This window comes from Benincasa hispida, chromosome 5 (assembly GCF_009727055.1).
Source record: "Benincasa hispida cultivar B227 chromosome 5, ASM972705v1, whole genome shotgun sequence".
Taxonomy (NCBI): Eukaryota; Viridiplantae; Streptophyta; class Magnoliopsida; order Cucurbitales; family Cucurbitaceae; genus Benincasa; species Benincasa hispida.
Genome location: NC_052353.1, coordinates 8,992,730 through 9,009,304, shown reverse-complemented (window position 1 = coordinate 9,009,304; position 16,575 = coordinate 8,992,730). Strand labels below are relative to the sequence as shown.

Below are 16,575 nucleotides of genomic sequence, written 5' to 3'. Positions count from 1 at the left end.
TACTTTCAGACCTCACTGTCCAACAACATCTCCTCCTCTTTGATCAATGCATGATCTTGCTACCAACGCATAGCTTCCTCTGAATCTGCTCTCAAACACTCTTTCTAATATATTTTGAAGAGGATTTGTGTTATGAACTGAAGAGAAGACTTGTGGTGGTATTTATAGGCCTTAGGAATCGATCCTTCTCATCATCCCAATGCATGAGCAACCTTTGAGCAGCGCCTCTTGCCAACGCTTCGGCCAACATGCATCCATATCTCACAAGCTCAACGCATAGTTGTCCTTGGCTTGAATGCTTAATTCCTTATAACCTCTATAAACTTAGCCTCATTAGAGCCTTATGCGTTAATGTTTCCTAACACCAAACGCATGGTTTCTTTTGATCACACTTAGCCAAATTTCACTAGTTAAGGCTCAACTCAAAGCTACTCAAAGAAAATCTATTCAACACTTAGAAATCTTCCTTCTCTTCAACATAGGTTTAACTTATACTTAGTTAATTCCCTTAATTACCTGTTTAAGAAGGGAAATTGAAATCCAGATTTCACAAACCCCAACACAAGTATCACATGATAATGCATTAGATTGAAGAATCTTCTGGCTCTTCAATGGGTGTCCATTTGAATTCTATATAATTCTTCTCATCATTGTAGACCCTAAATGACCTAATCTGTCATGCCAAATTGTAAATATGTATGGATTCATGAACTTCATATTCATTGTTGCATATGTTTCAATTACTCGTATATGAGTATAATATAATCTGGAAGATAAAGCAGACAACTCTTCTAGTATACGCCTTTCATATGAGACAGTAGATATGATATAAAAATACTCCATATTATTCTTTCTATCAGTCTCAATATGATAACATTGCAATGTATATCTTTAAAACTAAGTAATTTCTCTTTGATTGACTAGAGAACAATGCATTGTCAGTTGTGAATTTTGTTCCACAAGGAAAAATAATATTTGTTTTTCCAAACTCTTCAATTAGGTTTGTAAAACCTGATATTGTCTTGACTTTTGCTTCCAGCATTGTCAGTTTGGAAAAGTATTTTCTACTTGTAAGTATCGTATGTGTGGTTGCACTATCTGCCAGACATAGATTTTCTTTACTTGTTTTGAGTCACCTAACCTATGAAAATGATCCAAGTTTCTTCATTAAAAAAAATAATTACAATAAGAAAAATAAAACTTAAAAAAGGAAAAATCCAAAAATCCAAAAATAAATAAATAAAACTTACAATAAGAAAAATAAAACTTAAAGACATTTGGTGGGTTTTGGAACACACATAAGGCAAAATCCAAAAAAACATGGAGATGAATTAAAAAAAACAACATTAAGTTTAGTTATTTTCAAAGTCAAAGGAAACACTTGATGTTCCATCAATTCTGCTGATTTTCTCTTCAGGAGGTTCAAAGAATTCCGCTACATCCAAATTTGTCACCTAGGATGGGTCAAATGTCATTATCTTGGTATGCAAAATTTGCTTCTACATTTTTCTCTTTTTCCTTCAGGGATGCTTGATAGAGATCAACTAAGTGTTTGACGTATGACAGGTACATGACCAATACCTAGTCATTCTGCATCGGAAGCATTTACTTTCAACACTTTTTGAACTCTTATCTTGTGGAGCTTTTCCTTTGTGATCATTATTTTGTGTGGTTCTTTTGAAATTTAAATTATTCGAACGACCACCATGAAAATAATAATGATTTCTCTCTACCATGGTTACGACCTCGACCATGACCACGATCTCAACCACGATTATTAAAATTCGCAGTATTTATTAAAATTCACAGTATTCACTTCATGGAATGTTGTTGTTTCAGTTGGTCGAGATTTATGATTTTTCATTAATAACTCGTTATTTTGTTCAACCACGAGAATACATGAAATCAGTTCAGTATACTGCTTAAAACTTTTCTCTCGATATTGCTACTGTGGGAGCATATGTCTTCTTTAACATATTGATTTAAAATTTTGGAGCCTCAAGTGCATCCATTTACGACAAGCTTTAGGAAGATTTTTTTTTTATGATCGCATTTTTATGGCATCCAGGTGTATTTTGGCATCAAACACTAATGAAAAATAATTATTGTCATTCATATTAAGGGCAGCAAATTCTAGTTTTGTGAGATTTATCATGACAACACTATCATAGAATATTGTATTTATATTAGAAATTTAATAGATATTAAATATGCAAAATAACATTAAATTTATTAATTATAACGAAGAGGGAAAAACCGACATACCTTTAGGATGTACCTTTAGTGGAGAAAACAATAGGAGCCCATGCTGATAACATGTTGTGAACTTGAGGAGCACAACGGAAACATGGATACCAATAAAATATAATATAATATGATAATAAAATAAATTAATATTAAAATAAATTAAACATAATATACAAATATATGAAATAAATAAATAACAAAAGTAAATAAAATAAAAATGATGGATTTCTTCACTTTCTTCTCCAATCTTTTTGGATTTTGCCTTATGTGTGTTCCAAAACCCACCAAATGTCACCATTTATAGGCAATTTGGCAAGTAGAAGGTGGATTACATGGACATTAATGTGTAATATTGAGACACATGGACAACACTTTGAAAAATGAGGACATGACACATGGTCGATAAACACTAAGCATGAGTATCTAATGGGCATCTATTATCATAATATTTATAATAGGTTAAGTCTTTTAGACTTTGGTGAATTTTGCGTTGGCTTCCTCTTCACTATTTATTGCACATCAAAGTAACTTAGAAAAAGGTGTCCAATGTTTGTCAAGAAGGTCATTTTGTTTTAAAGGATAAATAAAGATGGGTCCGTCGGATGAATATCCTAAAAATTAGGCAAAAAATGTGAATTGGTTTGGTTTTTGAATAAAAATATCGAATGACTCTTTGCTGACGTCAAATTCAGATAAAATTACCAAAATATACTCGTATGCACGCGGAAAAGTAGTCTCGCTCTCTTTTCTTTTTTCACTCACAAATCATTATGTCTCTTGCTCTCGCTCATCTCGCTCTCTTCTTTTCACCCACAAAATCACTCCTCTCTCTTGTCTCTTGCTCATTGGAGTTGGTCGCATCGAAGCTGTTCACGTGGACTCGTCGTATCGGAGAAGAAGAAGAAGAAGACGTGCAAAGGAGAAGAAGCCCAAAAAGAAGAAGACAACATGCAGAGGAAGATGAAGACCAAAAAGAAGAAGACAAGATGCAGAGGAAGATTTCTCGCATCGGAGAAGAAGAGGAAAAAGAAAAAAGAAGAGTAATACCGTAACTTCACATGGTCATGACATCAGCAAAGGAGTATTTGACATTCTTTTCAAAAACTGGATCATTTACCATTTTTTACCTTTAAAATGGGTCTTTTGAACAATTATCTCAATAAAGATCAATATTTAGCAAAGCATCATCTGGGTTTCCAAACGACTAAATTATTTTATGCACTTCCATTTATATCTTCCAACCATTCTTAGTTGAGCTCATCAACCTACATTTTTCTAATTGATTTTGATTGACACATAATTGACTCACTAATAATAAGTTAAACACGTTTGAAGAAACAGACTTTTATCTAAAGCCACATATATCTAAATTAACAATAATTTAAAAAGTAGACCACACTTAATTATGTTTTGTATTATACTTGTATTCTATACCCATATTGACATCAATGATCCACTTTCAAATCTGTAATAAAAAATACAAACTAATTAATGAGCAAAAGATTGCTCAATTCAATTGCGTTTAGAAATTACACGAATATCATTACCACTTTAATTATTGTTATTCATTACCATTTTAGTTATTATTATTACAACATGAGATTACTATCACCATTTGATCCTAAACAATGACAGTAATAATAACAACAATAATAAATGTGAGATTTAAAATTTTAAATAAACATAATAAAAAACAGTCTACCCATTACAATTATCTATCAATAGCAATAAACTTTATTATCTATAGATGAAATCTCATTATAATTACACCAATTTTCAGACCTAATTTTATTTCAATTCTACTAAAAGTTTGGTAAAAGTTCTATTTTCTTTTTCCAGCATGGCATCTGAAAAGTAAACCAACCTTGATAAGTACATGATCGATATTTTAAAATTGAAATTTAAACAAAATACCAAATTAAAACTTTAAAAACTACAAGGACTTAGCTAAATGATAACTTACACTACTGATTGCATTTTACATTATAGTAGAATTGCTTGAATCATTCATCACTTTTTTTTTCCCAGTCATCATTGACCAGAACATTAACGACACTCACATGATCAAAATTGAATTAAACAGAAAATACACGTTTTCCTATTATAAATTTAAATATTAAAAAAAAAAAAAGCAATTTCGCTTGCTTGAGGCCCTGGAAAAATTTGGGAGAATTCAGGTGTAATCAGTCTTATTCATCGTCAGAATCATTGAATGTAATCTTCTTGGACTTGGGGGCATCTGCCGTAATTTCCTTGAAGTGCGCTCCATACAGCTTCGATTCCTGTTGTGAAGCATCACAAATCTTATCATTCCTTTTTCCTATAACATTTCTACCATACAACCATTTAATTAATTCCCTTCTCCATTTAAAATAAAATAAAATCTGCCAGCAAAACCATCCCTCCTCGTGTTTACAAGATCAGAAAGAAACTAGTGCAGCCTGACTTACACCTATTTCTTGTGGGTCATCCCTCATTGAAATAGTGCCACGTGGTAAAAAGATAGCATAGGTATGGGTGCAGCCTAATGCAATTTCCAACTCTGTAATTGTTATACTAAAAAACATGGAGATATGTAGGGTGCTGATACATCTGAAAAATGTAACTGCTAGGCCTGTTTGAATAATGTCTCTAGTTTTCTATAAAAAAAATCAGGTTTCTTCACAATTTTCATTATAGTTATTAAAGAAATACTATTTGAATTCTGAGTCAAATTCTAAAAACAAAAAGTTGATTTTTTTTAAAACATTGGTAGAAAGTAAGAAACTTATAGGATGTAGTGTTTACAAGCCTTATTTTAAAAACCAAATGATTACTAAACGAAACCTTAATTATGACTTCTCAACTCACTGCAAGAAGCAACGAGTGACAAACATATCCCCAACCTTCTCACATTCAAATCGATTTATTCTAACGTTATGCCAACCTATTATTGAAACTAATGGGAAAAAAAATAAAGCCAGCCTTGATTTTAGATTAGAGACGAGAATCTTTTACCTTTTTCTTCACATGAGTACCAAATTTCAGAAGTGCATCAGGTACAACTTGCTTGGCTTCACGGAGAACATTTACCAGCTCCCCAGCAAGTCCCTAAAAGAATGGGAACATAGGTTAATGAAATTAAATAGGTAAAATTATTTCATTTTATTAGAAAGAGGGTGTAATATATATAAATACAGCTAAGATAACCTTGTTTTGCTGCATGAAGAATGTGTGAGCAACACCCTTTTTACCAGCCCGTCCAGTCCTTCCAATTCTATGGACATAATCTTCGGTTGTGAGAGGAAAGCTATAGTTAATTACTACTTCTACATCTGGAATATCCAAACCTCGAGCGGCTACATCAGTAGCTATCTATAATTACAATAAAATATTCATTTTAGCAACCCATAATTGACCGTTAAAAATAAAAATGATATCTATTACATGTGGAGGCATTGAATATTCCCACCACAACAAAAAGCAGTGAGGCATGAAGAGTATATATTTCTAATACAATACTATTACACCAAAAATTACAAACAAACAGGTACTCTACGGTTTGGTATTTTTTTATTTTGATTTTTTGCAGATAAACATTATGCTGTTGCAAGATATTAGTATTATAACTATGATGGAATCATGTCGAACACGCAAAAACAGCCACGAGTAGAAGGTCAAGTTCATAATATATACCCATAAACCAAAAAAAATATCTAAAAAAATGAACTATGATGAAAAAAAGACGTGATAATCTTTTTATTTTCTTTTAAGAAATCAATGAAAGAATAGGAAGGCATACACAGAAAAACAAGTGACCGACACTAGCTACAAGAAATTTTCGGTCCAAATCAACAAAACAACTCATAATTGAAAAATAATCTAGTCTGCTACCAACGCCCACGCAATTGCACTTTTTTATAGAAATGCCCAAACAATAGCATTAAACCTCACCAACTCCCAAACCTCTTAGATTTCTGAACATCCCTAATGATCGTCCTATTCTTCTTTAGTCAAATGCCCCACAATAAACATTAAACAGGCAAAGTAACAACTATCAGCAAATGCATACCATTAACGGATAGCTACCGCTTTTAAACAATGACAATGCTTTTGTGCGTTCAGTTTGTGCTTTGTCACCGTGTATTGAAACAGCCTTCCAACCCCTAGAGCATAAATAAAGGCAGAAAGAGAGTGAGAGAGAGAAATCATATGTTGGGAATTAAACATCATGTCACGAATCAAGAGAAGAGCCAAAATTGTTAACCCAAACATACTCTGATGCAATATTACCTTCTCTGAAGCATTTTTTCAACTCGTGCAGCCTCATTCTTGTACAAGACAAAAACTAATACTCTGTTCCTGAAAAGAATTACCCATTGATGCCAAACCATTATTCTCTAATGCACATAAATATTAATATCCCACCATAGGAATTAGAACATTTGCAATAAATTAAATGATTGGATGTTTGAAAATAAAATAACTCCCCGCTTCAGAATGCTTTAGATTGTTCAAGAAAGAACCCCTAAATTATTCTTTTTACAAATTGGAGAGTTAACAATCCCTAGACACTCACCCTCCTCTAACGAAAGATGGGCTGAAAGTGAGATTAAACGAAAAATACAACTGTCTATAGAAGAACGAACCAATAATTAGAATAGTTTCAGATTCATAAAAAGTGTATACCTTTGCGATTTATGGTATTTTTCAAGCAGAGCCACTAAACGGTCATCACGTGATCGATCATCCAAGACCTACCCATGTCAATAATTAATGATTGTTAACTCTATTTTGCTTAATTTAGATGCACAAAGCTCATCTGGATAAGAAAGAGATACCTCAACTATTTGCATGACATCATGATTGGCAGCCAAATCCTCTGAACCTACAACCACCTGTCATAAAATAGTTCCTTCTTAAAAAGTTTAAGAATAAAGAATTCAATTGAATATTAGTAAAGTGTTCACACCTTTACTGGGTCAGGATCCATGAATTCTTGAGCCAATTGATGAACTTGTAGAGGCCATGTAGCACTAAACATAACCATCTGGCGTTCTGCAAAAAAGCTAGAGCATAATATGAGTCACGGCACCACGAATCTTTAGTCTTGTAAAAACAAACTCAAGATATAACACTCATTTAAAAGTGTGAGAGAATGATTGAGCAAAAAAGTAACAAAGACAATGCAAATAAAGACCAAATATGTCAACCTGTACAAGTTTGGCTTAATATAGAGCGCACTTCTGGTTCAAATCCCATGTCCAACATTCGATCGGCTTCATCAAGGACCTACAAGAATTTAAGTGCCTTATTGATAGGGTTTACAAAACAAAATTGGTAAAAGAATCACCATATACCCAACAACAAGATAATATGTTGGACCTAGAAAGATCCATTACCACTAATCGGTATTCTCTTTCAAAGTCATTTTGTAAAATAATCAACGAAATGTTTAATTACAGATAGCATGCAAACTGTTCATGTTTCCTTAACGGTGCACCCTTCATTTTTTTGTAACACAGGATTTAGAACTTCTGTAACTCTTTTTACTGTTTCAAGGAACTTTTTCTTTTCCTTCTTTTCCATTTCAAGGAAGAAAAAATGATAAGAAACAGAACATTAATGGAGAGAAAATGAAAGAGTACAAAAACAAGTAAGAAGTGCCTAAATAAGGTGAAACCAGCCTCACAGCTAAAGAGAAAAAGGAGCTCCAATCCAAAATAGAGCGGAGGGTTAAAAAAATAATTAAAAACCAAAACCCAAAGAGAAGCATTGATCCTAACATGTTCAACCAAACTCCTGTGAGGAACTTGCTGAGTTGGATCAAATGATATTTTCAATCTCTATGGTACAAGATATTATAGTTATTTTCAATCTCTATGGTACAAGATATTATAGTTCACAGGTTCCCGTATGCATCATGTCTGACTAGCAAACCTACCCCGTGATTTAATACTTCAATATTAAATGACACAACTAAATAATAAAGATGTTATTCCATGCTGTAGTGCATACTTTTCTACATGAACACCTTGCACCCTATAATAAATGCACAAAATGGCAAATAGAGCAAAGCAACAAAAGAACTTGAAGAAAAGATAGACATCAATATATTTAACTCAAAGTGACCATTTATCAGCTAATATTAAGAAGATACAAGTTCTCATATGAATGGTACCAAAGATTGGTGGTCACATACCACAAAGGATACTTCTGAGAGTCTGCAGACCTCCATTTCCATCAAATCCTTTAAACGTCCAGGAGTTCCAATCACAATGTCCTGAGTGTAAGAACATAACATATGGTTGTCATGGGAGGAAGAGTGTGTGTAGTTTTCTTTCCGTTTTTAAAGGGAAAAAGAAAAAGAAAAGAAACAAAGACATGTATAAACCAAAAGGGGAGGAAAAAAAACATGAGAGGAATGAGTATCTGTGCGTGTATAAATTATAAAGCAAATGTAACATTATCTGTGCGTGTGATATAAACTATAAAGCAAATGACACATTATTATCATCCAAAATATGGAACAAGAAAAAGGTTCAACAAAGAAAATGATGTGAAATTCCTAAATTGGTTGATATCTACAACATATGGGAAAAAAAAAGTCACAAAATCACAAAGAGGGAGCAGAAGCGTCATACAACACCAGATTTAAGACAAGATATTTGGCTGCCTTTGGAAACACCTCCATACAAACAAGTAGACGTCACACCACAAGGTTTTCCGGCATTTTCCAGTACACTTGAAATCTGCCATAGCACATGAAGCCTATAATTAATCACAAAGCTGAGCGGTAAAACAATTTTTTTTTTCATTGTGAGACATGAAAGAATGGTAAAACAAATTCAACATAAGATGATAATAGCATTGTAACACGAAACAATTATGAAAAATTTTTTAAAAAAATACAAGTTAAATTACAAGTTTAGTCCTTAAACTATGAAGTTTGTGTCTTGCTAGTCCTTAGGTCCCTAAACTTAAACTTTTGTATCTAACAGTTCTTTGAAGTTTGAATTTTGGGCCTAACAGGTCCATGAGGAATTCAAAAATTTTTAAAATTAAATGATCTATTAAATATAAATTTGAATTTTATGTCTAATTGAACCATTAATTGAACCATATGTCAAAGACTAAATTTGTAATTTTGAAGTTCAGAATTCATAGTTTAACCACATATATATATTATATTTGAAGGTTAGATGCAAACTATCAGTACAATATTCTATCCAAGTGACTTCAAATTTGTAACCACATACTTGTTGAGCTAATTCCCTCGTAGGAGATAGAACTAGGCAGAGAGGACTCCGACCCTTCGGCATCTTGCCCTTCCTCTTGTTCAAGACATGCATAATACCAGGTACACCAAACGCCAGAGTCTTGCCTGAAACCACATTTAACTAAACATCCGCTACTGCTAAACAATATATATTAATATGATCTCATCACAAAATGCTAAAACCCAAGTCCACAAATTACCTGATCCAGTTGCGGCGATTCCAATAAAGTCTCGACCATGCAACAAGAACGGCCAAGCGTGGGATTGAATAGGCGATGGGCTTTTGAAAGTTCTACAACACTCCAATACTTCATCTGGAAGTCCGGCTTCGATAAACGACTTAAGCGGTACGAACTTTTCCTCCTTCACACCTTTACCAGTGACTACCACGGATCCATCTGCAGAATTTTCATCCACCGTCGGCTCTTCTTTCTCGTCGGAGGTTTTGATGCCTACATTTTCATCCTTCGATTTCTTGTGTTTTTTCTTCTTCTTGTGAAGCTCTGAGTCAGTTCCTTCCTGTACCTTCCTCTTGGGACTAACTTCATTTTCTTCTGCACAACCTGAGTCTCTCTCTCTCTTCTCCTTCTTCTTCTTCTTCTTTTTATCGGCTTTGGTATCGGGTTTTTCGAAAGTTTTTTGGGCCAATGGTTCGCTGATGGTAGAGTCCTCTCTGAGCTTTCCAACCATGGCGGCGTCTGGTAGAGGTCGACTCAGGTCGAGTCGAAGAGAATCAGCGAACGAAAAGCCAACTGTTTCAGGGAGAACTCAGAGGATTTTTAGGGTTTTGACTATTTGACTTTTGAATATTTCTAAATAATATATAATGCTAGTATAATTTGTTTCTAGAAATATTTAATTTTTTAATCACTTAAATTATAAAAAACAAATATTTGAAATGAACTTGGTTCGTACATGATTTTCGATTGAAGATTCGATCTCTCGTCCTATCATTGTTGTACTAAAGTAAATTATAAATAAATAAAAAATACTCTAAATATAAATTGATTTCAATTAAACTTCAAACTTTAAAATGTTTACAATAGACAGCCTACTATAATTGTTTTGGGACAAACTGCGAGCTTTAATTGTTAAATCGAAATTTTAAAGATTTGAGGATATAATTGAAATAAATTCTAAATTTCAATCGTATTTTGTTTATATAATTTAAGCATTTTAATGTTTTATCCTTATACTTCAAAAAAGTTTTTTTTTTTTTTTTTACATTTAAAAATTAGTATTATTAGTATTATGAATATTATAATAATAAATAGATGTCTATTGTTTAGTGTCCCAAAGTCATGTCACCTTTCATATTGTCCATGTGTCTTGTAATTATTCATATTTGGTGTCTATGTAAGTCCACATCCTATTTGTCATTTTGCCTTAGTGTCATTTGGTGGATCTTAAAATCACATATATATTGGTGAGAATTCCACTTCCACTAATTTTCATATTATCCAATTTTATAATTTTAGTTATTTTATGTTTTTAGTTATTTTATTTTATATTATATTTTATATACTTAATATTATTATACTATATTTTCTCTATATTTGTGTTTCCATTGTGTTCCTCGAATTCACAATATGTTATCAGCACAAGCTCCTGCCATTTTTCCTGCTAAAGGTAGGTCATAAAGGTATTCGGTTTTCCCTTTTCGTTATAATTAATAAATTTAATATTGTTTTACATATTCAATATTTATTAAATTTCTAACATAAGTACAATATTTTATGATAGTATTGTCATGACAAATCTCACAAAATTAGAATTTTTCACCATTGATATTAACGACAATAATTATTTGTCATGGGTACTTGATATAAAAATCTACCTAGATGCTGTGAATCTTAGGGAGACTATTAAAGAATAAAATACGACATCCAATCAAGACAAAGTAAAAGTTATGACTTTCCTTCGTCATCATCTCCACGAGGAATTGAAAATAAAGTATCTTATAATAAAAGATCCTTGAATCTTGTGGAAAAAATTTAAAAGAGAGATATGATCATCAGAAAACAATTACTCTTCCTAAAACTCGTTATGAGTTGATGCACTTAAGACTACAAGATTTCAAATCAATAAGTGATTACAACTCCACATTATTTAAAATCGGTTCGAAATTGTTATTATGCGGAGAGAAAATTATTGATGTCGATATGTTAGAGAAGACATTTTCTACATTTCATGTCTCGAATATGCTCTTGCAACAACAATATCGAGAGAAAGGTTTAAAACAATATTTTGAATTAATTTCATGTCTTCAGGTTTTAAACAATATTTTGAATTAATTTCATGTCTTCTTGTGGCAGAACAAAATAACGAGTTATTGATGAAAAATCATGAATCTCGACCAACCGAAACAACACCATTCCCTGAAGTGAATGCTGTAAATTTTAATAATAATTGTGGTCGAGGTCGAGGTCGTGACTGTGGCAGAGGAATAAATAATTATTGTTTTTATGGTGTTCGTTTTAATCATTCAAATTTCAAAAGAACCACACAAAATGATGATCACAAAGGAAAAGCTCCACAAGATAAGAGTTCAAAAAGTGTTGAAAATAAATGTTTCCTATGTGGAATGACTAGGCATTGGTCACGTACCTGTCGTACATCAAAACACTTAGTTGACCTCTATCAAGCCTCCTTGAAGGAAAAAAGAGAAAAATGTTGAAGCAAATTTTGCATACCAGGACAATGACATACTTGACCCATCCCATATGACAAATTTGGATGTGGCAGACTTCTTTGAATCTCTTGAAGAGAAGATTGGCGTAGTTGATGGAACATCAAGTGTTTCTTTTGACTTTGAGAATATTTAGACTTAATGTTATTGTTTTCTTTTATCTATTTTCATGTTTTTGTTATAACTAGTGTTGTTTTTCTTATTGTAATTATTTTCTTTTAATGAAGCAACATAGATCATTTTCATATGTTGGGTGTTTCAAAAGTGAGCAAAGAAGATCTATGTCTGGCAGACAGTGCAACTACACACAGTATTTGCAAATAAAAAATACTTTTCCAAATTGACAATGCTGAAAGCAAAAGTAAATACAATATTAGATTTTACAAACTTGATCGAAGGTTTTGAAAAAAAAAATATTATTTTGCCTAGAGGAACAAAATTTACAATTGACAATGCATTGTTCTCTAGTCAATCAAAGAAAAATCTTCTAAGTTTTCAAAATATACGTTGCAATGTTTATCATATTGAGATTGATAGTAAGAATAATGTGGAATATCTATATATCATATTCACCGTCTCAAATGAAAAACGTATATTGGAAGAGTTGCTTGCTTTATCTTCTAGATTATATCATACTCATATATGAGTAATTGAAACATATGCAACAATGAACCTGAAGTCATGAATCTAGACATATTTACAATTTGGCATGACCGATTGGATCATTCAGGATCTATAATGATGAGGAGAATTATTGAGAATTCAAATGGACACCCATTCAAAAACCAGAAAATTTTTCAATCTAATGAATTATCATGTGCTGCTTGCTCTCAAGGAAAATTGATAATTAGACTATCACCAGCTAAAATGGGAACAGGATCACTTGCATTTTTAGAACGAATTCATGGTGATATATGTGGATCCATTAACCCACCAAGTGGACCATTTAGATATTTGATGATATTAATAGATACATCCAACAGATGGTCACATGTGTGCTTATTATCAAGTCAAAATCTTACATTTGCAAGATTACTTGCTCAATTTAAGAGTACAATTTTCTAATCATACAATTAAGACCATTCATCTTGATAATGCTGGTGAATTTATATCCCAAGCTTTTGATAATTATTCAATGTCAATTGGGATAAGTGTTAAACATCTTGTAGCTCATGTTCATACACAAAATAGTTTAACAGATACATTTATAAAACGTTTGCAATTAATTGCAAGACCATTAGTTATGAGAGCTAAGCTTCCTTCATCTGTATGGGGACATGCTATTTTACATGCAGCGTCACTTGTACGCATTAGGCCAGTAGCTTATCATAAGTACTCGCTATTTCAACTAGCTTATGGTCATGAGCCAAATATTTCCATCTGAGAATTTTTGGATGTGCAGTTCCAATTGCTCCACCATAACACACTAACATGGGTCCTCAAATGAGGTTACGAATATATGTTGGATACGATTCCCCATCAATTATTAATATTATAATAATAAATAGATGCCTATTGCTTAATGTCCCAAAACCATGTGTCACTCTTCATTTTGTCCATGTGCTTTGTAATTATTCATGCTTGGTGTCCATATAAGTCCACATCATACTTGCCATTTTGCCTGTAAATAGTGGCATTTGGTAGATCTTAAAATCACATATACATTATTGAGAATTTCACTTCCACTAATTTTCATATTATCCATTTTTATAATCTTAGTTATTTTATGTCTTTAGTTAGTTTATTTTATATTTAATTTAAATATTTAATATTATTATATTATATTTTCTCTATATCCGTGTTATCTTTGTGCTCCTCAAATTCACAACAATTAGTTCCTTTTTTCCTAAGTATAAATCATTTGAGTTGGTCATTTTATTTTTTTTTTCTTTTCTGCTAAATTATATTCTTTCAGTACATATTATATTTCTATCGATATTTTCATATTTTGTGAGTTCGACGTCAACGTGAGGTCAACTTGTTATTTCTATTATGTTTGTTCTTGTCAATTTATTTATTTATTTATTTGTCGTAATCATTTTCCTTCAACTACTATTTTCATTTTGCCCTCAAAATTGTTTATGGGTGCCTTATTTTTGTTATTCATCACAAAGAGATTGGACAACTAAGACATGTTTCATAACGATTCCGTTCATAGTTTTATGTTTTCTCTTAATTTTTTAATCATATTGTTTACTTTTAATATTTGAATTCAATTCTAAAAAAAATGAAAATTATTTTTTTAGTTTTCACAATTTACTTTGATTTTTTAGAATATAAAAAGGAATAACAAAACAAATAAATTTATGAATGGAACAATTTATAAGCGGTTGTGAATTTGAGGAGCATAACGACGCATAGTGAGAAAATGGATATGGAAAACAATATAATATAATAATATATATAATAAAAAAAATAAATATTAAAGTAAATATAATATAGATATATAAATATATAAAGTAAATAAATAACAAATAATGGATTTCTCCAGTTTCTCCATTTTTTTTTATTGATCACCACATGTGTGTGTCTTGCAAAATCCACCAAATGCCAATATTTATAGCTAATTTGGCAAGTAAGAAGTGGATTATATGGACACTAGTGTATAATCTTGAGACACATGAACAACACATGGAGTAATGGATATGTGACACATGGCCAATGTGAAGGATTGTGAGGTCCAATGTGGAAGCGTGGATCGTGTCCCAATTTCAATTTCACCAAGAATTAAAATATACTGAACTAAATTATGCATATCACAGAGATTCCACGACATGCTTTATAAATAAACAGTGAAGGAAATTAGGACTAGTCACACTCACACTTGAAGAATCGAATCCTCATGAACCTCCTCCTTCCAGTCACGAACACTTTGTATAGAAACAAACCTCAGCGGGACACCTAATGACAAGGCCTTTTACTTAGAATTATGAAGGTTGTTAGATAGAATATGCGCCAATCATGTTAGGAATTCACGAGAAAAAAAGTTTGCGTCGATCAACATGTTGAATCTCAGCTAACCCGTTATTTTACGTTATTATGCGTTTAATATTCTATTTTTGTAGCTAAAACAGGAAATGGACACAAATGCGAAAACCGGACCACTGCATAAACTACCGCATGTGGAGAAATACTCCATCGCAAAGGCAAACGCATCGATCAACGCATGAATGTTGCGGCAATCAGCCGTATGCATCCATCTCATGGGAGTTGCGCTCGTCAAGCGATTGCAGTCATCATGTAGAGTTGCGGTATTAAGCGAATACGCTCATTGAATGATTGCGGCTACGCGACAACGAATTCTAATGGGATCAACACAAGGTAGGTGGAATGAACACATCAACGCATCTACCTCGAGAAAATCCAAAGTTGATGCTGACATTTCACCTACCACGCCGTTAATGGTAGAGGTTCAAAAAGGACTAACGCGCCAAACGTCAGACTCAGAGCAAACCAATTAATGTTGTCGGCAACCCAAGCTCTATAAATAGAAGTCGATGAGCAAAAATTCAAGTTATCCAAGGTTTTCGCCTGAGGTTTGCCTAGGGCGAATCCATGCGATCCAGACAAACGCGTGAAAAGATGGCTAAGAGTTCTTCACCTCCTTCATCCGAGTGACGACCGAAGCTAGATCTCGAAAGAGTCACTTCCTCCGCCCATCCATGGCACCACCGGCAGCCTTGACGCACATTCGCTGGGAGAAAATCTTTGCTTCCAGCCGGTCATTTCCTTTTCCTTTATTTCTTATATTGTATTGTATGACATCTTGGAATTAAGAAATTAATACAATTTGTTTTCAATGCATTTCTCTGTTCCTTCGATTCCATCTCCATCTTCTTTGCTTAACATATTTACTCTCATTGCAACACTTAGTGGGATTAAAGTTTGACTAATTTACTCTCATTGCAACACTTTGACCGAAAAGTCAACATTTTGACTTTTTATGATTTTTTTCATGTTGACTAATTTTGACCTCCTGAGCATGAATCCGCATTCATTTTCTCGAAATTCAAATCACATTTGAATATAAGGTCGGTTAAAGTTTGACTTTTAAAAGTCAAAAGTTAACTCTTTGACGTTTTACATCTTTGACCATTTTCATTATTTCCGAGTTTTCGAATATGAACGTATTCATATTCTTGATATTTAAATCACATTTAAATATTAAATCTGTATCTCTAAACTGGAAAACTGACCACTATATCACATATACTTGTCGGTTTCTCTCTCTTCACCCAATTCTAACAATTCGAATTATTCTATTATACCGTTCTAAGTTTATTCCATATGAGTTAGTAGGGGAACCTAATGGATCTATAGATCATGGGCTCCAACGATCCGAGATTAGTTGGCTAAACTCTTTAGACGGAGCTAATCAACA

General features: G+C 32.6%; 1 protein-coding gene across 1 annotated transcript; it reads right to left on the bottom strand.

The window, feature by feature from the left end:
* Positions 1-4,190: 4,190 nt before the first annotated feature.
* LOC120078577 (DEAD-box ATP-dependent RNA helicase 5) lies at positions 4,191-10,316 on the bottom strand. Its single transcript, XM_039032857.1, has 13 exons — positions 9,706-10,316; positions 9,486-9,610; positions 8,871-8,978; positions 8,429-8,509; positions 7,440-7,518; positions 7,199-7,284; positions 7,068-7,124; positions 6,916-6,983; positions 6,520-6,588; positions 6,299-6,392; positions 5,437-5,601; positions 5,245-5,337; positions 4,191-4,529 (listed from the first exon to the last, which is right to left on the bottom strand). The coding sequence occupies exons 1-13, from the start codon at positions 10,193-10,195 to the stop codon at positions 4,437-4,439; spliced, it is 1,608 nt and encodes a 535-aa protein (XP_038888785.1). The 5' UTR covers positions 10,196-10,316; the 3' UTR covers positions 4,191-4,436.
* Positions 10,317-16,575: the final 6,259 nt, after the last annotated feature.